Source organism: Excalfactoria chinensis, chromosome 14 (genome assembly GCF_039878825.1).
Source record: "Excalfactoria chinensis isolate bCotChi1 chromosome 14, bCotChi1.hap2, whole genome shotgun sequence".
NCBI lineage: Eukaryota > Metazoa > Chordata > Aves > Galliformes > Phasianidae > Excalfactoria > Excalfactoria chinensis.
Genome location: NC_092838.1, coordinates 803,510 through 823,377, shown reverse-complemented (window position 1 = coordinate 823,377; position 19,868 = coordinate 803,510). Strand labels below are relative to the sequence as shown.

At 48.8% G+C, this 19,868-nt stretch overlaps 1 protein-coding gene across 9 annotated transcripts; it reads right to left on the bottom strand.

The window, feature by feature from the left end:
• Nucleotides 1-277: 277 nt before the first annotated feature.
• On the bottom strand, nucleotides 278-18,308 carry TBC1D24 (TBC1 domain family member 24). Of its 9 annotated transcripts, XM_072349088.1 has the most exons (12): nucleotides 18,177-18,241; nucleotides 17,014-17,174; nucleotides 15,617-15,670; nucleotides 13,494-14,234; nucleotides 12,527-12,745; nucleotides 10,704-11,726; nucleotides 10,041-10,058; nucleotides 6,590-6,748; nucleotides 6,349-6,412; nucleotides 5,628-5,723; nucleotides 4,956-5,190; nucleotides 278-4,031 (listed from the first exon to the last, which is right to left on the bottom strand). In XM_072349088.1, the coding sequence occupies exons 6-12, from the start codon at nucleotides 11,660-11,662 to the stop codon at nucleotides 3,877-3,879; spliced, it is 1,686 nt and encodes a 561-aa protein (XP_072205189.1). In that variant the 5' UTR covers nucleotides 11,663-11,726; nucleotides 12,527-12,745; nucleotides 13,494-14,234; nucleotides 15,617-15,670; nucleotides 17,014-17,174; nucleotides 18,177-18,241; the 3' UTR covers nucleotides 278-3,876. The 9 variants fall into 9 exon arrangements, with proteins under 9 accessions (XP_072205189.1, XP_072205190.1, XP_072205188.1 ...); XM_072349089.1 differs by lacking the exon at nucleotides 17,014-17,174 and having other exon boundaries at nucleotides 18,177-18,308; XM_072349087.1 differs by lacking the exon at nucleotides 13,494-14,234.
• Between the last annotated feature and the right edge of the window lie 1,560 nt (nucleotides 18,309-19,868).

Sequence of the window (19,868 nt, the reverse complement as noted above, 5' to 3'; positions counted from 1 at the left end):
GTTGCGTTTCTTTCCCTCCTGCCTGCCAGGCATCTCACTCAAAACCCTGCCCTGCTCAATGCTGCTGCTGCATCCTTTGCATGCGAGCAGCTCTGCTGGTTGCTCTGATCTGTTTTCAACACAGGCTGGGGGCAAAACACTGGGCCTTGGCCAAGGGAAGGCTGCTCAGCTCCGTTTGCTGGCCTTACATTACTCTACAGTTAGTTTGGCACCCGATCCCAGCAGGAGTTCAGAGGCAGCACCTCACTGCAGTGAGGAGTTCACACGGCAGAGAACACACATTCAATGGTTTATTTCTCAGCTTTAGCAGATCTCTCTGTTAGGAGGTTTACAGGAAGGACAAACCCAGAGACAGCTTTGCTGAAGGATGAGGTCGGTTGATTCCGCAGTCCAACGCCTTTTAATGCAATCCAGCCCAAGACAAAACATCACCAACGCAGGGCGGCAGTTTGGCAGCACATCACCCAATAACACGCTCATCTCAACTCTGAGCAGCTCAGTACAACACCCACGACAGCAGAGCTGGCAGAAGGGCACCCTGGGCTGTGAGTGGGGTCCTGAGCCCCCCATCTGCCCACAGCTGTGCTCCAGGTGTTGGCTGCAGCAGCTGAGCTCCTCCAGGGCTGTGGCTGCAGGAGAGCTCCGGTCCCCACTCACTGCAGCATCAGCATGTGACAGTGACTGCATGGGCAGCGTGCTCGGCTCACTCCCCATCAAAAATGTGGATGTATTTCAAAGGAGAAAGAGCAAAAACTTCAGAGCACACACGCAGACAGCAGCCGATTGATATGGAAGTCCCACTCCTCCCATGGCAAAACACAGCTTTCTTATTGGCATTCACGTTTAACTCCTCAGAGAGCAGTACTGCCTGCCCCTCCAGTCTGCCTTCAGTTATCCCAACACAGAGGAGGATGAAGTTTCCAGCCCCCCCTCCCGCCTTAAGCACCCTTCATTAGAAAACAAAGCATGCCCAAGTGCAGGGCTGGCAGCTTGTGGACCTACTGGGGAAGCCTGTGCAGCCTGTTCCTGTGGCCTGGAAACAACTTTGATGCCACTTACAAACACATGCAAGTTGCCAGCGTCAGGAGTTTTTCTTCTTTTCTGCATTACAAAGAGAGCATTACAAAACAAAACCAGCTCCTCGGGAAAGCAAATTGCAGCCAATGCTCAGCCTTCAGCTCTGCATCTTCACATCAAACAGCTCCTGCAGGGACAGCTGCACTCCTGCTGACACTGAAACCAGCAGGACTGCAAGCAGGCAGGAGGGCACAGAGGGCACACGGAGGCAGCTGTAACGGAATCCAAAGCACTTTGCAGCCGGGGTACTTCAGATAGCTCAGACCTCCTGGGAAGGCGCCCACTGTGCCCGTTTTCTCCAAGGGCTGTTTGTTCGCAGCCTATCTCGAGGATTTTGCATGTTAACACATCAGCTGTTGGCCCAACTGTTCGGACTGCTGATAGACACTTGGTCAGCAGCAACCATTATCTACAGGGACAACAAGCGCCTCTCTGCTACTGCAAAGCAAGTCACCTCGCAGTCCAGCTCCTCAAGGATGCCTCACAACCATAATTATCTGCACAAGGATTTGCACTGGAAAACAAACCACTTTTACTGAACCTCAGGAATGTGTGAAGATAACACAGCTTTGTACAATGTATCTTGTTAGACTATTGCAGCCTGTTGCTTATTGAGGCTATTCCAAGACAACACTAGCATTGCAGAATGTCTGCAAGAGGAGAATGCTACAACAGACTAAAGCCATTGCTGCAGGACGTGTCTCAGGACTGATACGAGGAACAAACAGAAGGAAGATCTCCTGCCAGCACACCTGCCTGCCCAAAGCAGCACCCACAGGCTGCTGTGATCCACAGACAGGCGGCAGCTCAGGTTGTGTTTGGGTACGGTGTGCTCCGAGCCCACCCCTCCCGGCTGCAAAGCTCTCACCTGGTCTTTGAGGGGGATTTTCCTTTATTCCCGTGGTTGTGTAGATATGGCTCACAAAGGGGTACAGTGCTTGGGCTTCACTGACATCACTACACCCAGTGGGGATGGGAAGGGACAAAACGTCACCAGCAGCAGCTGTGGGAACAGTTCTGCACAGGAAAAGCTATTTGTTATGTTGAGTGTAATAGTGAAGTGCCAACAGTTCTAGGGAACTTCTGACAGCCTAACAATGCTAAAATCAAGGTTATCATTTTTCTTGCAAGGGGGCTTCAAAGATGAGCACAAAAAGGGAGATATGGACAAAGAAATCCCACCTCTGTTTAAGAGATCCTGCTAAATGTGGTATGTTTTCCAGCTGATCTGCCATAGGAAGATGACGGGATGCTGCCAAGTGCAACATGATACTGCCAGCTTTGGAAAAAGGCAGGAGCCAGCATTCATCAAAAGCAGGTCTGATTGTAAAGCTCCCCCCATTAACATCCACAACTGAACGATACCAACCCTTCCCGTTCAATCTTCCAGTAAACCTACAAAAAGAAGCAGCTGTACAAGAAAGAACGTAATTGGAGAATACACGTGGGGCAAGAGATGACACCTTGGATTTGCAGACGCAATCAAGTATTCCAAGGAGTAATTCAGAAAACAAACACGTTCAAAATGGCACCTTAAGAAGCAACTCACGTTTTTTGCCAAGTTTGCTGATCCTCTTTGCAAGAAGCAAAGACACGGGGTGTTCTCTTTGCCAGCAAGCTGTACAAGCCAGCACTGCTAACCTGTCTGACTCGTGACCTCTGAATGTTAACGTGACCCTGTCCAGCCCAACTGATCTTCTATCACTGTACATTTTTAGTGTTACCCTTCATGGGCTTCAAGTGTAAGCAGTAATCGTGTTTTCCCCGCTGCAATAGAGACGTTGGATTAAACAGCCAAAAAAACCACCAGCACTTTCTTCCCTCCTTGTGATATGGAGCAAACGTCACCCAGAGCTCCCTGGGAAACTTATTCACACCCCGAGTAACACTGCACAGCAGATCCCCCTCCTACAATCCTCCAGTGACCTGAGGCGGGTGCATGAAGCTAATTCCCATAGTGCCTAATTCCCTAAGCATTCAGTGATATCTGCACAGTTACTCATACTTTTAAAGCTTCATTTCAGCTTCCATGAAAGACAAAGAAATGTGTCCAAGCACTGTACCATAATCTTGTGCTTCCAGCTGTCTGACACTTGAGTCAGTCTGAAGCTATTACACTGATATGAAATAGGAATGTAAACAACATCAAGCCTCTGAGATATCACTGCCCAGTCTGGACGCCCTCCTCAGAGGCAGCCTCCTCACAGAGATGCAACTGGAATGTATCAAGGACTCGGGTACGAGCAGGAGGGGAACAAGCAATCACAATTCATAGTTCACTCCCAGAACGATACTGACGGTACACCAGTGGTACTCATGATTTGTCTGCACAATATCTGTTCACACTGGGGCAATGGTTTAAGAACTACTGCCCTGTGTCAAATCTGAGGTCTCCAGTGTTGCTGTAAATGGACATTTGATATTTCTGGCTTGGGCCAATGCTCTACTGTACAACTCAGCCAGCTCAGCACCTCTGAGGAACTGTGATGAAAACTGTCCCCTGATATGGACTTATATACATTTAGGATTGTCTGAAATAACATTGTTTTCACTTTTACCTAATATCAACACCTGAAGCCAGCCACACTGGGTCTCTAGAGGTACCAAGCTAAGGAGCTAATAGGGTACATCACTTTCACATGTCTTAAATAAGAGTAAACAACTAAGCCCTGCATTCAAGTGCACTGCTTAGTAATTACTGAGTCCAGTGGGAATTACGTTCTAACTTGGCTCCTGCATTACGATTTGCCTTGGGAATCCTATGACGACTGAAAATCCAGCTGAATAACGATAGTCCTGTCAGCCATTCACGGTGTCCCTGAAGCCCCACACCTCCAAGACAGAGATCTGGAAGCTTTCGGAACACAGCGGTTGATTGTTGAAAGTGTTGCAGTGGCTGGTCCTTCCGTGGTTCAGGTCTGCATCGAGGTACAGAGCCTGGCCATCACCGCCTCCTGGGAAGAGAGAATCCCGAGTTTAAAGCTGGCTTTGCATGTCTTAGGATGAGAAACTGTTATACAAGCTCTGATTTCAACACCAGAAGCCCTAAATCAGGCATGTCCAACAGGCAAGAGCTGAACAAAAACCAGACAGATGGGTACTGCTTTGTTCAGACTAATAACTCACTACGTATAATTTGCAAGGAAATCATGTTTTCAAAGATTACAGCTTGAAAAGACATTAAATGCCAACACATGCTGCCAAATTCAATGGATATCAAGGAACGCTTCATGAGGCCAGAATAGCAGAAATGAACACAAGTCTTATCTCAGCATCTTTTTAAAGTGAAAACTCAGACAGACTCTGCCCAACTTATGGCTGACCACTGCATGTGCTGCTAAGTGGAAAATCATCAGGCAGCTGATGGTACTGATAAAATCACTGGGCTGCCTGCACTCCTGACGTGTGTCAAGTCCAGCTTTCTGGCACAAGGACAACTACAGCTCTATATCTGCCACCATTTAGATGACAACTTCACTAAGCAGGCTTTCACCAAAGTCAATATTATCACAGATCTAATACAGCTCCAGAAGAATGAACGTGCTTCACATTCTACCCTACGAGTCAAAGTCCTCAGTGCAAACTAAGTTCCTCTTTAAGAACCACTTCTCACCACTATGCAGGATGAAGGTATCGCTGTGCTTAAAGCTACGAGTTACTATCAAAGATGTCACTTAAAAATGCACAGTATGCAAGTTTCCCAAGGAAAGTTCTAGTTGGGTAATACCAGGCTTTGGCAACTCCTGTCTCTAAATAATAACATGAATAGTACTTCTAATACTGAAATGCTTATACGGTAATTAAATGGGACTCTCTCATCTAATAGGAGTGATAGGAGCTGGTGTGGAACGTATGCTCAGATTCTCACACTGACTTACCTATAATGATGCATTCACTGCTGCCAGCCATGAACATGGAAGCTGTTTTGGATGGTAAGTTGAAGTGCCGAGCTGATAAGAAGGGAGAAAGGCGATCTGATGGGTCTGAGGGATTGCTTCGGAAGGAGAGGGTGCTGGAAGCTGGCGAGGCATGATTCTCTGGCTCAGAACCACTTGCAGCCAATTCTGGGTGCTTTATGATCACCCACTCGTAGCGTTCCACTTCTGGTTGCAGCTATGCAGGTGAGGAGAAAAACAGAACTTTCTATCAGCAAATAATAACAGTGCTGAGAGCTCTGCAGGGAAAACAACAGCCAAACCCCTCGAGATTCTACCCACACCATTGGGGTGAAGATCGGACCGAACTGCTGCTAAGGTTGGATATTGTTTCTTTTCTTTGTATCTTTGCTTTTTAAGCGACTGAAAAAACAACAGAGTGGTTCCCAAGTTACTGTAACAAAACTTGTAAGAAAGAGCTCTGAGCATGGGGCGAAAAAGGCTCAGCACGGAACTGAACAGTAACATTCCTCCACCCAATCCAAAGTGCTCTGCAAGCTTTAAGAACTAGAAATACATTAATCCAGCCTCCTCCATTGGAAGGGAAGCGTGAGTTATTCCCAGCAGCACAGCACATGCCTCACTGCAGGGTGGGAAGAAGGAAACCATACTCACCCTGAACACAAAGCACTCCCCCGTTCCAAAGAAACTCAGCTTGTTCCCACCTCGCCTGCGCTCGCTCCAGTCGGTGGACAGAAAAGCACCGCAGACCTGCAGTGAACAGCAAGGTCAGGATGCTCTCCGTGGAAGAGCAAAGTGTGTCTCAACAGCCGAGAGCAACGCTGCAGAGTCCAGAACTGAAGCGTCCATTTTCAAAAGCTCTGCATCAGTGGATTAAGGCAGCACAAGTACTTATAGCTAAAGATAGATTTAAACTGCTTTAATCTGCCGGGGAGCACCTTTCAAATACTAAGCGTTTCAGAAATGATTTCACATCTCTGAGGCCTACAGCTCACACCAAACAATTCCTGTTACCTTCTCATGTCCTGGAGGAAATGAAAATATCCTTATGAACCACAAGTTTACTCATTTCCACAGCATCTCCTGATTCTGTAACTCAGGGTCTGTCCAAGAGCTCAGTGCGTGGCTACAGCCCATCACCCCCCATTACTTAGGGAGAACGGCAGACCAAAACCTAGTTTACAAGACTTACCCAAGAACGTATAGCCCCAGAATCAACAAGCAGAATAAATGAAAGCATGCAATTATTAAAAAACAAAGAGAAAAACCCAATGCTGGAGCCACTCCAGCTTATTCAAAACCGCTGCATGTAAGGTTGTACTGCAACACAACTGCTCAGAATCTACCTCCTTCAGTCACCTGTTACCTCACTCACCTCTTTTGCTGTGGTCTTGATGAGCAGAAGAGTCGGCTCATGTCCCTCACTGTGAGAATAGAACCTGGAGGGCAAAGCACACAGATATAAGCTCTCAACAACCATCACCGACTGCAGCACATTTCCACCTTCACTTCAGGCACCGCCCCCTCCTTCAGCTGATGGCACAGCAAAAAAAATCATCTGAAGCTACAGAAAGCTCTTTTTTGCCCTAAAGAAGAGCAGGGAAAGCTGCCATTACCTGCTCAGACTACAGCCGTGTTCCAAGGTGGTGAAGAGCAAGAGGGGCTGGCACAGAGCGAAGCGCTCTGGGATCCACGACCAGATATCTCTCATCTCTTTCACACTGACAATTTCAGACTTGAAGTTCTCTGCGTGGACGGCCAAGTGCACATTCTGCCTGAGAAACACAGCACAAAACATTGAGAGACAATGACCGAACCCAAGCAGCAGACCGATTACTGGATGGCAACAAGAAAAGGGCTGAACACCTAAAGACCTAAAGGCAGATACGACAGTACCCAAAGCTCCGACCCATGGGATTAGAAGGCCCTGATTTAGTGAAGAATATTAAATACAGCGGTTTAACAAGATCTTTGAGAAGTGACCCATCCTTACGGGAACACCTGAAGCTACACCTCTGCATGGCAGCTGTGGCCTGCATCTGTATGTACTAAGGACACAACAGTGAGGAAGGAACACCAGGGACTCGCCCTGCAGATCACCCCCAACCCCCCAAAGGGGACCTGACACGGTTATGAAAACTGACTCGTGGCTTTCAAAAAGTAATAGAAGTAGTAATAAGAGCGGAACAGCTCAACCAGCCTTCGGTTCTCAGCTTCAATAAACACACAAACTTGGAGCCTGGGGATTAAACGAGCGTTATTGAATTCATGAGTGATGTTAAAGACTTTGAAAATGCAAATGTGACAGCCAAGAACACGGGATAAGTGACAGATGGACTCGCACAAGATATTACGTTACCGAGCGGCAATTAGTTGCACCAAGGTTTGTGCAGTTTGCTCTGCATGCAGGAGTTCAGCTCGTGGAAGAATTGCAAGAATTTCCCAATTCAGGGTTTCATGCACTTTTTTGGGATAGTTTTGCATTTCCTTCCTCCCAGGTTCATGGAACACAGAAGACCCCAACGCTACACAGCTGCACAGCTGGGCTGCTCCCTAACGCACACCACACATAGCTATTTTTCTTGCCTGTAATACAAAGAGATGAGCATTCGTACTGCACATTGGAGCAGTGTTTGCTAGGAACAAATGGGAAATGCTCTCTGAAATGTGGCACAGCCGCCTTAGTGGCAGCATTTCTAGTGAGGTGACTTCTTAGGTCACTTAAACAAACCCAGCATCACTGCTTCCTTCAGCAACACGAACCAAGTCACAACTTGCGCTGCTGCCCTGCATTGTTTGTTAGCAAGAGAGGAAGTTTTTCCCCCAGAGGGTGGTGACGCACTGAACAGGTTGCCCAAGGAGGCTGTGGATGCCCCATCCCTGCAGGCATTCAAGGCCAGGCTGGATGTGGCTCTGGGCAGCCTGAGCTGCTGGTTGGTGACCTGCACACAGCAGGGGGTTGGAGCTGGATGAGCACTGTGGGCCTTTGCAACACAGGCCGTTCTGTGACTCTATAATAAATAGGCCAGGACTTTCCCATCTTTACCAGCAGAGCCTCCTGCTGCACTAAAACACACCTTGAATTCCAACATCCACATGGAACTATTCCAGGCCGCCCCCTCAATGTCACTGTGAATCATTTTACATTTCATGTCACCATTCAGTGAGTGAAACCCAGGTCACAGCTTGGCTGCAGAGTTTTGTATGAAATGACTTATTTCCCCGTCATAAATCACAGCTGTAGGTGCCTAAGACTGGAAATGTAATCCAGTGTTGAAACCGGTCCCCCTGACATCAGTCCTCTCCAAAGCAAATTCTGCACTGCTTCATAAATCTGATGGCTTTCACTGCAACTAGGGTTACAAGTACCTGACCTTCATTCCTCCTCTCCCTTTTGGCAACATTTCTGTTAACCTTAGAAAATATTATTAACACTGGAAACCATCTGCTTCAGCTGGGCAGCTGCATTTCAAGCAGCACATGAGTGAAAAGGAACAGCACACAAACTGAGAGGTTCCACTTCATGCCAGATGCTGAAAATGAAGTTTAGCTGCCATTGCCACCACAGCCCTTTCAAAGCCATCCAGTGGAAAACAAAGCCAAGCATACTGGATTTGGACTGGCAAAGCGTGGAGATGAGCCCTGAAAGTATCATCAGAACCGAACAAGTTAGCTGAGCCCTCACCCTTAGTGCTCTTATCAGTCTGTTTCTTATTGGGATGCTGGGAAGGCATCTGTTCTAAAGACAACTTCTAAACCCAAGTTACCACGAGATACTACTGGGTTAGAAAGTAGCACAATTTAAGTGTAAAGGCCTGCTGGAGGTGATACATTGCTTTTCAGTCATTAACTGTCAGCTGCAGGTGTTGAAGGCTGAAACACAGCCCAGCATTGCAGGCTGGCTGCTGGCACTGCTCTCATCCACACCCGCCCCCTCAGCCCTGAGCTCCCTGCTGCCCAGCACACATTGATTTCTGCTTTTTGCTGCCTTCAGAATCTTGTAACGGTGGTACAATAACAAGTGGAATTTGCAGGTCTGCTTGGCTGGAATTAAATGCACTCTGACTGATGGGACACAAAATCCTCCACACACCGTACATGAAATGAAACACGCCTCGATGAATTTGCCCTCAAGGTGTTCTTTCAGACATGAAAACACATGGAAATTAGTCCCACTTTGATTTGATAAGTTAGTACAAACATTAGCATGTATCTCTCACTGAAGTTAACCCAGGGCACCTGCAACAAGGCCCAAGCTTGTCCCAGCGGCGTTCATTTGGAGCTGTACATCTGTGGGGCTCAATGCTCACGGGGCAGTCCCTTCTTTGCAAGTTCTCTGCTTATCGGGTCTTACAATCACCGGTTTTTGTTCCTGGAGAAATGCTTTTTGGGCCAAGACTCGATGAATGACTTCATTACCAAACAGCGCTACATGGCTGAGTAACTCTGACCTTCTTGACACAGAAGTATTTCTACTTAGAAATAAGTATAAAGCAGTATAAAACGAGACGAGTTGCTTTCAGGACTGTGCCAAGTTGGGTTCAGTCCAACAGCCTTTCAATCGGCTGCAGAAAGCTTGCAAAGAAAAAAAAAATCAAGCATGCCTTGCATAAATTTGCACCAGCAAACGCCAGGTCAGAACGTGGGCAATACCTGACAGTACAAAAAGCAACAGGGATGACAAAAACAAAACCCCACAACAAAAACCCGCAGCCCCCAAAACCAAACCAACCAAACATGTACCACAGTTTTTCTTCCAGCGTTGGGATGACTTTGCTTTGATTGTTAACACCAAGCTTTTCCATCCTGGGCCATAAAGATTTGCACTGCCGCATGCAAACCACCATGCTCAGCAGCTGCGTCCACAACCCCCCAGTCTCATGACTTTGCAGGTGCTTTGAACCAACTTTGTAAGAGCGTATGCAGTTGTTACGCAGCAATCTGATGCTGTAATTGCTGCCTTGCTTTTCTTGCCCCAGCATTAGCAATAGTGACAGCTCCGGAGTAAAAGCCAGGCAAAGACAGAAGAAGCGAGCAGAGTGCAGAGATCCAAGTGTTGGAACCTACCTTTTTGGAGATGTACCACTGCAGACAGGAGGGGTGCAGAGGGGATGGGATTGACAGAAGGAGAACGTGTGAGGAGGAAGACAAAAAAAAGACAGAAAAAGATCAGTGATTTCCTACAGCCTTGACAAAGTGAACGTAAGGAGCCTAGAAAGAAACAAAAGTACAGTTTGATTTGAATCACCAAGCGAGAGGAAATACAAAGACAAGCTGTTAACACATTTTCTACATTCTCCCTTCTGTTTTTTCCCCTTTTCGCTGCCCGCTCAGTTATTGGATTGGAAAATAATCCATCATCTCTTTGCAGAGGCCAAACGCATACCTGGACAAGAACAGTGACATCCTATTGAGCACTGGAGAAAAGCTCACTTCTCCAGAAACCACCTCACTCTACAGCAGGATCCAAAGTGAGCCCAGCTCACAGCACTGCCAAGCCAAGGGATGATGGGGAGCTCTGATACACCACGCTTCCCACTAGACTTAATTTGGGGCTGCTGACTTTTTCTAATCAAGTGCACAGAGAGAAAGGTAGCAGAGAAAAGTGCACCAGTAGAGCCCTCCTTCCCCATCAGTCAACCCAGGGCAGGCTGACCACTCATCAGTGAGGAAACCTCAGGATCTCATGTTTGAGGAGCTCACTCGGACTGCCTATGGAGAGAGCCCTACCTTTTCTGTTTGACTGTGATGCCCTTCTGCTGTAAGGCTTTCTCATTGGCCATCTGCAGCAGCTGGATCTCCTTCCGTGAGAAAAGGCGGATGGCAAAGGCTTTTTCCAGAAGCCTTTCTGGAGACACAGACTTAGCAATGTCTCTCACAAAAGCCCGGATATCCCGCTGCACGCTGTCAGACTCCATGGGCTGCCCAGCTCTGACTTTGTGAAAAAACTTCAGAATAGCCAAAGCGACACGATAGAGAACTTTGTAACCCTCCACCAGAAACACGTCAAAGACCCGAGCAATGTAAACCATGGGCAGCTCTCCAAAGAGCCACCGCTGCCAGTCAGAGTACACCTCCAACACGTCCTCAGACACGGCCACCATCAGCTTGTGTGCTGCCTGGCAGTACTTGTTCACCAGGTCCCCAAAAGTCATGCAGGAGGACTCAAAAGCCAGGAACGTCTGATCGATGAGCCGCTTGGACGGGTCGTTGCAAGCAAGGATGCGACAAACCTGCTCGAAGCACTCTGCCTCATCCTTGCTGTAGTGGAGGAGCAAAGCGATCACAGAAGGCAGAGCAGGGCAGAACGATATGTCTGGGAACTGATTTGCAATACACAGTATAATCTTCCTAACGGCCCCGATGCCTTCTGCATTCAAGCAGTACGTGGGGACGAGGCTGTCGTCCACAAACTCTGGCAGTGGAAGGGAGCTACTGTTACGTTTGCCAACTATCTTCACCACGATGTCCCGGTAAACATTTGCATCTGGGGTCACTGTGCGACACGGGATGTTGTTAATCAGCTTGTGGTACACCTTGGCTCTCAGCGAATGGTTCTTGGCCCAGTAGCCTTGCCGGGCCAGCTGCTTCAGCTCCTGGAACTCTGTGCAGGTCAGTTCCTTTATATCCTGGCTCTGGACAGTAACATCCATTTTGTCCCAGTCCACAAAGCGGTTGTATTCATCCATGACTCCAAGGGAAGAACAGGAGAAAAACTACGAGAAGTGATCATTCAATGACTCGTGGCTTTTCCTGAAAAGAATAATTAAAAACACATTTGAGTAAGAGATGGTGTCCTGTTTTCTTTAGGAACACAAGTGTACATTTGACTCACTCTTCTCTTTTAAAAATCACTTTTGTTATTTTTAAGCTAAACTTCATTTCCATTCTCATTAAGTGCTCGTCAGCAACTCATTGATGGATTCTGAGCACACTTGCACATAAGTGAGTTTCTCAACATCAGTGTGCCAGTGCAGAGATGACTGCAAGGCAGAACCATCCCTGTAATGGCAATACGGGCTCACATCAGCTTAGAACAGCTTAATGAAACCACCTCTTAAACCTCCTGAGCACTGCACATCTGGTTCTGATCATGTACAAATGTCGATGAGCAAATCACCCTCTAGAGGGCCTGCTATCACCATGAGAGAACTCGAAACATGAACGGGAGCAGGAAGATCAGGCACCAGCTCCTCAGGCACCAGTTCCTCAGACCACACAATGCCATGATCTACTAGTTGACTCTGCTTTGAAGTATACCTGGGTCCCCAAAAACAGGGTGACCACAACCACTAATACCCACACTTGAATTATGTTTAATTAAGCTTGTGCAAAAATAGAAGTGGAAATGCAGTAATACCTATTAGTGTCAGCAGGAACATCCTCATTGGTGCTAAGTGAAGCTCGGGAGCACACCTGCACTGCAGCCCAGAAGGCTGTTAGCAGCACACAGTGGCTCTTTTCTTGGAAATATTTTTCAGGTTACCCCCAAAGGATCTGTTTTAATAAAAAACCTACATCACAAAATGTCAGAGCAATAGAGAAGTGCTCACCATTTCTTTGTGCTGTACTCTTACTTAAAGTTAATTCTTGAAGAGGCAACGTGTAATCCCCGATTCACTTCTGCAAGCAGGGCGTCCTACAGTGTTTGGAAGCACTGTCTGTCCATGAGCATGTCTACAGGCAAACAGAGGCAGTAATGGTAGGACAGCAGTCCAATGCAGAGTCCATGTCAGCTCTGAGAGAGTTCAGGCTTTTCCATCACTCTCCACCTGGGAATTGCAAGGGAAACTGATTATCTTTAATTGAACTTCCCCTTTCTGCCATCATCCCTTGGGAGCCATTTGTGCTTCTATTAGAAAGAGCTGAGTAAACCCTCTATGAGTCAATGCATGAGACAGTCAGCGTGACACCTGGGCTGCTCTTTTTCCTCCTTTTCTATCACTCCAAGTCAAAGGCACGTTCAGAGGTTGCATCAAACAAACACCTTCCCCTCTGGAAGTTTCTGCTCATTCCAGAATCTAATGGATGTGATTTGCTCCTCAGCAAACTCACTGAGGTCAGCGGCTCGGGGTCAAAAAATGAGACCGACAGAAGTTTAGATCAGAGCTTTCATTCTCACACACACTTTGGCTGGGATAAAGCTGCTGGCTGTTTGTGTAGCTCTGTCAGCTCGTGCTTTTCAAAGACATAAACTGGAAGAAAAAAGGCAGCAAAGCAAACAGGCATTGTCAAGGTCACTAAAGCAGCTCTTAACCACTAGCAAAGCCAACAGAATTAGTGTGCTACAGTGTAATGGTGCATAGCTCCTGACACTGCGCCAACAGCTACAAGCCAGCAAGCTCCAACCGGGAGCATTTACTTGCCTGAGAAGAGACTGAAACTTTAGAAGAATTCTAGCCAACCTTTGTGGTGCCCTGCTCCCATTCCTTCCCTGCTCCCATTCCTTCCCTACCTTCCTTCACCCTCCACTCAGCTGTCACATACAGAATAGGAGGTAAGACGGCTATAAGTAAGCACCTCGGAACGAGATCGGCATAAACACACCACCAAGGCACTGATACTTCTGCAGTGCAACAAATGTCTCTGCCCCTTGCTGAAGTAACATCAGAGAAGTCAGCAACGTGTTGCAGTGAGTGTCCTCTAAGGTGACCTCTGGGTAACAAGGGCTCAGGCTGAGCTGGGAGAGCTGGGATACTTTGAAGCACCTCAGAGCAGAGCGAGGAGGAGATTCAAAGTACTAACAAAAAACTGGCACAGCCTGAAAGCTGCACGGGCCTCTTGATGGGAAAGAGCCCATTCTCCTTTCTAATTAGACCGACTTCTCCCAGACAGGAACCAGCACAGAAAAGAACAAACTTTTCTATCAGTAGCTGCCACACAATTTTGATGTTGCTGAATGGAGCTACCAGCTGCAACAGCAGGAACAGCGAGAGGGAAGCAGAAGAAGTGAAAATACACCCCAAATGGCTGCAGCACAGACAAAAGATGTTCCAAGTTCAGTTCAGAACAGCGAAGCAGAGAAATGAAGATCATCACTCAAAACCCAACACTGGCCATGGAACTGGAGCTGGCCGAATTTCAAGTCAGTGACTGCACTGTCAGGAAACATTTGGCTTCCCAGCCCGGCCACATTTTCATTCCATTCCCCTCTTTCTTCCTGTTGTTACGTGGGCTACTTGCAGAAGATGTCTGAAAAGTGCAGTTGTATAAAGTGTTGAGCAATGAAGAGAAGTGTGGCAATCAGGAGGCAGACGCTGCCTGTGAAGGAAAAAAAACACCTATGGGACCAGGTAAAATACATCATTCAGTACAGAAAAGGTTTGACCTTGCAGTGGATGACCTTTAAGGTCCCTCCCAAGCCAAGGCATCCTGTGATCCTATGAATTATGACTTCCCTTCACTAAAGAGGATATCAAGGCGCAGTGTCACTGAAGCTAACATGGGTAGGGACAACATGAGTTTCAATGCCAAAGAAACCTTCTAAGTTCTGCAAGTGGCATCTCAGCACTTCAATCGATCACAGAACAAACCAGCCCTACCTCCAACTCATTGAGATCACGTTTTTGCTTCCCAAACTGTAGGAGTTAACAAACTGAAGCACGTGGGTCAGAACGAACCCAGCAGAACACACCAAAGAACAAAGCAGTGCAGTAAGTCAGTAATGCTGCTGAGGAAAAGCCACTAGCACGCTCTTAAGTCTTTCCTACCCAATACTTGGGTGCATCTTTTGGTTGCCCGAGTCCAGGCCTACAGCAGTACACCTTGACATCTCTGCTACACGGGTCTGGAGACAAGACTGGATGTCCCAGTGCTATCCTTCCTTCCCCCAGCACCTCCCATCTGGTTGTATTTACAGCTCCAGTGATTTTCCATTCCACAAATCAGATAGGAAGATATCAGACAAAACTAAGCACACCACTTAGCAACAAAAACAAGCCCAATACAACCAGCTCATCTCACCCATAGCAAAGCAATTTGCACCATGCCGATGCACTTTGGAGCAACGATCCTTTTCAGCAGAGGATGCGAGTTTGATGGATCGCTTTGATGAGTTAAATGCAGTTCGATCTCTTCGTGCATCGCCCCAGGCACCGTGTACAGCATGAGCTGGGCTCCAGCTTCAGGAGCACAGCCCTGGCCAATGTCTATCAGCACCAAAACCCCATTGGTTTTTCATACTCTTTTGGGACAAAGACCATTTGAACCCACTGAACCCCAACAAGCATTCATTCAGCACTCATTTCTCTGAGAAGCAGGAGAAACCTGGCAGTGTTGGCTCACACTGTACACAACGGGGCACATCATCTTAAGCATCCATATAATTTCTGTGGTGGATGACACTCTTTATCCACACACTCACTCTGAATAAACCTAAAGGGACTTCAAGCAATCAACACGTCTACTCCTCTGGTAAATGTGGCTGTGCCAGCCCACGGATGTCAGTCCCTCAGAGGGAGGAGAGGGCTGGGGCTGTGCTGAGACACAGAGCTCCAACAGCACTCTTGTTCCCTTGGGGCATCAGATTAAAAAGCAAACACTTGCTCTAAATAGCAAAGGTATACAAGACAAAGAGGTCGATGAAAGAATCAGCCCCCAAACCCCTCTGTCCTGTGAGCTGAAGTGATCTTACCACCCCTCACCTTAGAGCTTGTCCTTGTATTGATCTTGTTATGACTTCCACCCATCTGCTGGATCTGTTGGTATGGAAACAGAAGTTAAAACTGGACCAGCGATGCAGTGGGCAGCATCCACATGCATTAACCTTTAAAAGGCATCTGCCCAAACCTCTGCATGGCTCCCAGCCTTCACAGAACAGAGAATAAGGGGACAGATACCCTCACAGTTCAGAAGAGCAGCTAATTAACCACATTATCAAAGTGCTTACGGCATAAACAACTATTTCCAATCTCTCAAACCATGAGCAGGATTACTGCTGGTGGCACCTCTGTAATAAATACCTTTAGCCAACATTCTCTTTGTAGTTTATTGCTGGTTCTCTCCAGCGTTGCTCCATGTTTTGATCCATGAAATTACAGGAATGGCACTAATTCTATGTGAAACGGGCAGCCTCGAGAAAGGAGCCACATTCTGGACAAGTCACTTCTTCCTTATGTTGTTTCCTTCTTGAACAAATTCTAACAAGGCAATCCAGCACCAGTGCGGCTGCATTCAAGTTGCATCTATTGCCATCAGAACACAGCTGCATACACACTAAGCACAACTCGACATGCTCACTAATACAGCCAGCCTATGGACTTCCTTCCCTCAACAACTCGTGGCATTTTGCAGCACATCAGAGAGCTCAGGAAGCCGTCCTCAAACCCAGAACGTTTAAGCAAGAGGAGAATAAACGAGATAAGGTGAAGCCCAAGTGCAGGTGCAACACAGATAAGAGCACATTGGTGTATTAGTTCAGAGAACTCCGAACAGCTGACTCCACAGCTGGATGCCTTCAGCACGGACTTCCAGCCACCCACACGAGTCAATCATTAATACAGCGCAATTAGCTCTATTTTTATATCGGACAGGTCGTGTGACTGCCTGGTCAAGTACAAGGGGACGCAGCGGCCAAAGGCCAGCATTACCTACAGAAACTCTCCTGCAAGCCACCACTCTAAACTACACACCACACAAAGCTGAATATTTGCACTGGATTTCTGAGAGAAACTTCAGTTCTCAGCCACAATTCAAGGCCATATAGAAATGGAAAACGGCCACTTTTCTTCCAGACAATTAGCACAGCTTATTTCGAGTTCTACCACATCTACTGCTGAGCAGACACTCACAGCCTATCACAAGCAGCTTTAGCAGCTCCTCCAACCTAACAGAGCAGGATGTGTTCGTTCTGAAGGGTGCAAGAACAGCAAAGACAGAATCTATGGTCTGTACTTTGTTTGTCACCAACTCCATGCAGCCTCGTCACTGAAGCAAAAGCACCTGTGATCTAAACAAATGCCAGGGCAGCGTTATCAGATTGCAGTAACCTTGTTCTTAAAGACACTGAGAGACATAAGCAGCGTGGACTGGTTCGCTTTACCTGCTTGCTTGTCCTGAATTTATGGGCACGTTCATTTAGTGCAGCCGTAGCTTTCATCTGCTTACAATCCAAATAACAGCACTGATGGAGACAGGGGGGCTGTGCCAGGGCTCCACGTTAACAGAATGAAGAAAAACCCAACCAAGGGGAGTAACCAAAGGCTGCAACAGAAGGAGAGGGCTGGGATGTGCAGAGGTGCTTAAAGACGTGCAAGGTTCATGGGCAGCCAGTTACAAACATTTACTTGGCAGCCTTTAATTATTAACAGCGAGAAAGAGAAGCAGAAAGCGCTCTCCCTCGTCTTCAAACCTGAGCTGCACAAACACCTGCAAATTTTCAAATATTAATGACAGAAAAGCCATTGGGTAGCAGGATTCCTGCCTGCTGTGCAACAAAACCCACAGCCATTTCACTAATGATGTAAGCACCACACATTGCTTGGGAGCAGCAAGAAGCTGACACAGCACCCTGCCCCAGCGCTCGGACACCACTTCTTAGCGCTGCTTCTGCAAAGTAACCATCTACACGGGATGCCCGCCGGCCACTGCGAGCAGCAGCGTGTTTCAGCAGGGAATCCCTCTTCCTGCTAATATCTGCCTGTGACCTGCATCATTTCAGTGCTCGGAGCATTCCCGGACACTCCAGCAATCCAGCTCGGCCTGCATTTAAGCCAGAACTGCTTTCAGACGGCCCAGCTTGCAGCAGGACCGGGCCACAAACGCTCCCGGTTTCGGGTCACGGGACCCCAACGCCGCTGCGCTGGAAGTCGCTGTGTGCCAGCCGCAGCCCACCGCGACCCTCCGCGACCCTCCGCACCCGAGGAGCTGCCGATCGCGCATCCGCGCCGGGGAGAGCGGCACCGAGACCGAACCCGAAACAAACGGGCAGCCGCATCTCCGAGAAACCTCCGAGCATCCAACGGAGCCGGCCGGGCTCAGAGGAGCACAACCCGGACCCTGAATGCGCAGCGGGCACTACGGCGCACGGGGGGCGACCCCGCACGGACGGACCCCGCACCCGCGGCCACTCGCGAGCCCTCGAGGCGCCCTCCGAGCCCCAGCCCGGCCCCGGGCCCGAGTCTCAGCCCCACGCAGCGGGTCGGGCCGCCCGGCAGGACAACGCTACCGGCAGGAGCCCCCGCCGCCCCCACTGCCGCCCCTTACCGCCGCCGCTCCCGTCGGCGCCGCGCGGACGCACCCGCACCCACCCGATCGGAGCGACGGGGGCGCCGCGCGCATGCGCACAAGTCGCCCAAACCTCGGGCCGGGAGTGCGCATGCGTGCCCGGGAAACGGGTGGGCTGGTTGGGTGCGATGGAGGTTTGTTGGGTGGGGGGTGCGATGGGTGCTCGGTGTGATGGTCGTGCATTGCCGTGCCTGCTGGGTGTGATGGCTGTTGTGTGATTGATAGCTGTTGTGTGTTGGCTGTTGTGTGTTGGCTGTTGTGTGATGGCTGTTGTGTGATGGCTGTTGTGTGATGGCTGTTGTGTGATGGCTGTTATGTGATGGTTGTTGTGCACAGTGGTTGTTGTTGGGTGTGCTGTTTGCTGGCCATGATAACTATTGGATGCAATGGTTGTTGGGTGCAACAACTGCTGTGTGTGGTGGTTGTTTGGTTGGTGGCTGTTGGGTGTGATGTGTAATGTCTGCTTTAGGGGCACTTATGGGTCTGAGTTGTTTGGTGCTCGGTGTCCATGTGATTGTTTTCTTGCAAAGCCTGAAATCAGGCTGGAAATCAGCTCTGTTTACAGAGGGGCGGCTTTGCACTGTTTGTTTGCCCTGGCTTGGTGGCAGTGTGCTGTTCACTGCTGCTCTGAGGTTATTGGCGCAGGACGCTGAAGTGGCCAATAAAGCTCTAATCTTTTATATGTGCCATAATGTACACAGCGTGGTGGCGCGGGCCCTTGCCAAACAGATAAGGAATCCTTTCCCAGAAGGTTTACTTACAGTCTGGCAGAAACCGCAAAGGCTGCGAGGAAACAAGGAGTGAGAACAGAATGGGAAGCATGGGGGGGAGCCGAGTTGCTCAGGTATAAGCAGGGCCTCAAGTGGGGGCTTCTCTCATTCCTCCGTGCTTCCCCCATCAGCCAGCATTGTCTGCACAGCAGGGAGCAGCAAGGTGGCAGAGCTGCGTGGTGTGCCACAAGCAATGCTCCTGGTGCTGCAACAGCTCTCTGTGCACCCTTTGCTGGATGCCGGTGAGGTCCTGTTTGCTTTCTGGAAGCCCTGAAGCTGTCATGGAGCAGCCTGCCCACCCCAGGATCTCTTTCTGTGCTGAGGCCATCGCAGGATACTTTGTTTTTTAGTGCAAAATGGGGTTTTTGTTGTTGCATGCATCGCTTTCTGTTTCAGCATGGGAGATAAGCAGGAGGATTTGGGGGACACGGTGAGCCCCTTGTGAAGAAGGGCTGAGGGAGCTGGGCTTGTTTAGCCTGGAGAAGAGAAGGCCCTGAGGAGACCTCATGGCAGCCTTCCAGTACTTGACAGGAGTGTATAAGCAGCTTGGTGTGTGCATGGATGAGGGGAGTGATGGGCTGCGGGGAAGACAAAACATGCAGAAACACACCAGACTGCAGGAATGTGTCAGCTAACGTGTGAGCTGTGATTCGAGCGGAGTATCTCCTTCAGACAAACGTTCTCAGTGTTCAATGCAAAGAAATACGTGAAGACTCCCATCAGATTTCAGTGCTGATGCTCCATGGTCCTTTACTGAGAGCTGGGGGGAGTATAACTCCGGTCACCAGAGCCTCTGTGCTGCCCGACAGCATCACCGTCCTGATATCCCCACCTGTGGGCTGCTGGCAGTCGGGGATGTGGCAGGTGGTGTGGGCAGTGTGCGTGCTGTGTGCTGACTGAA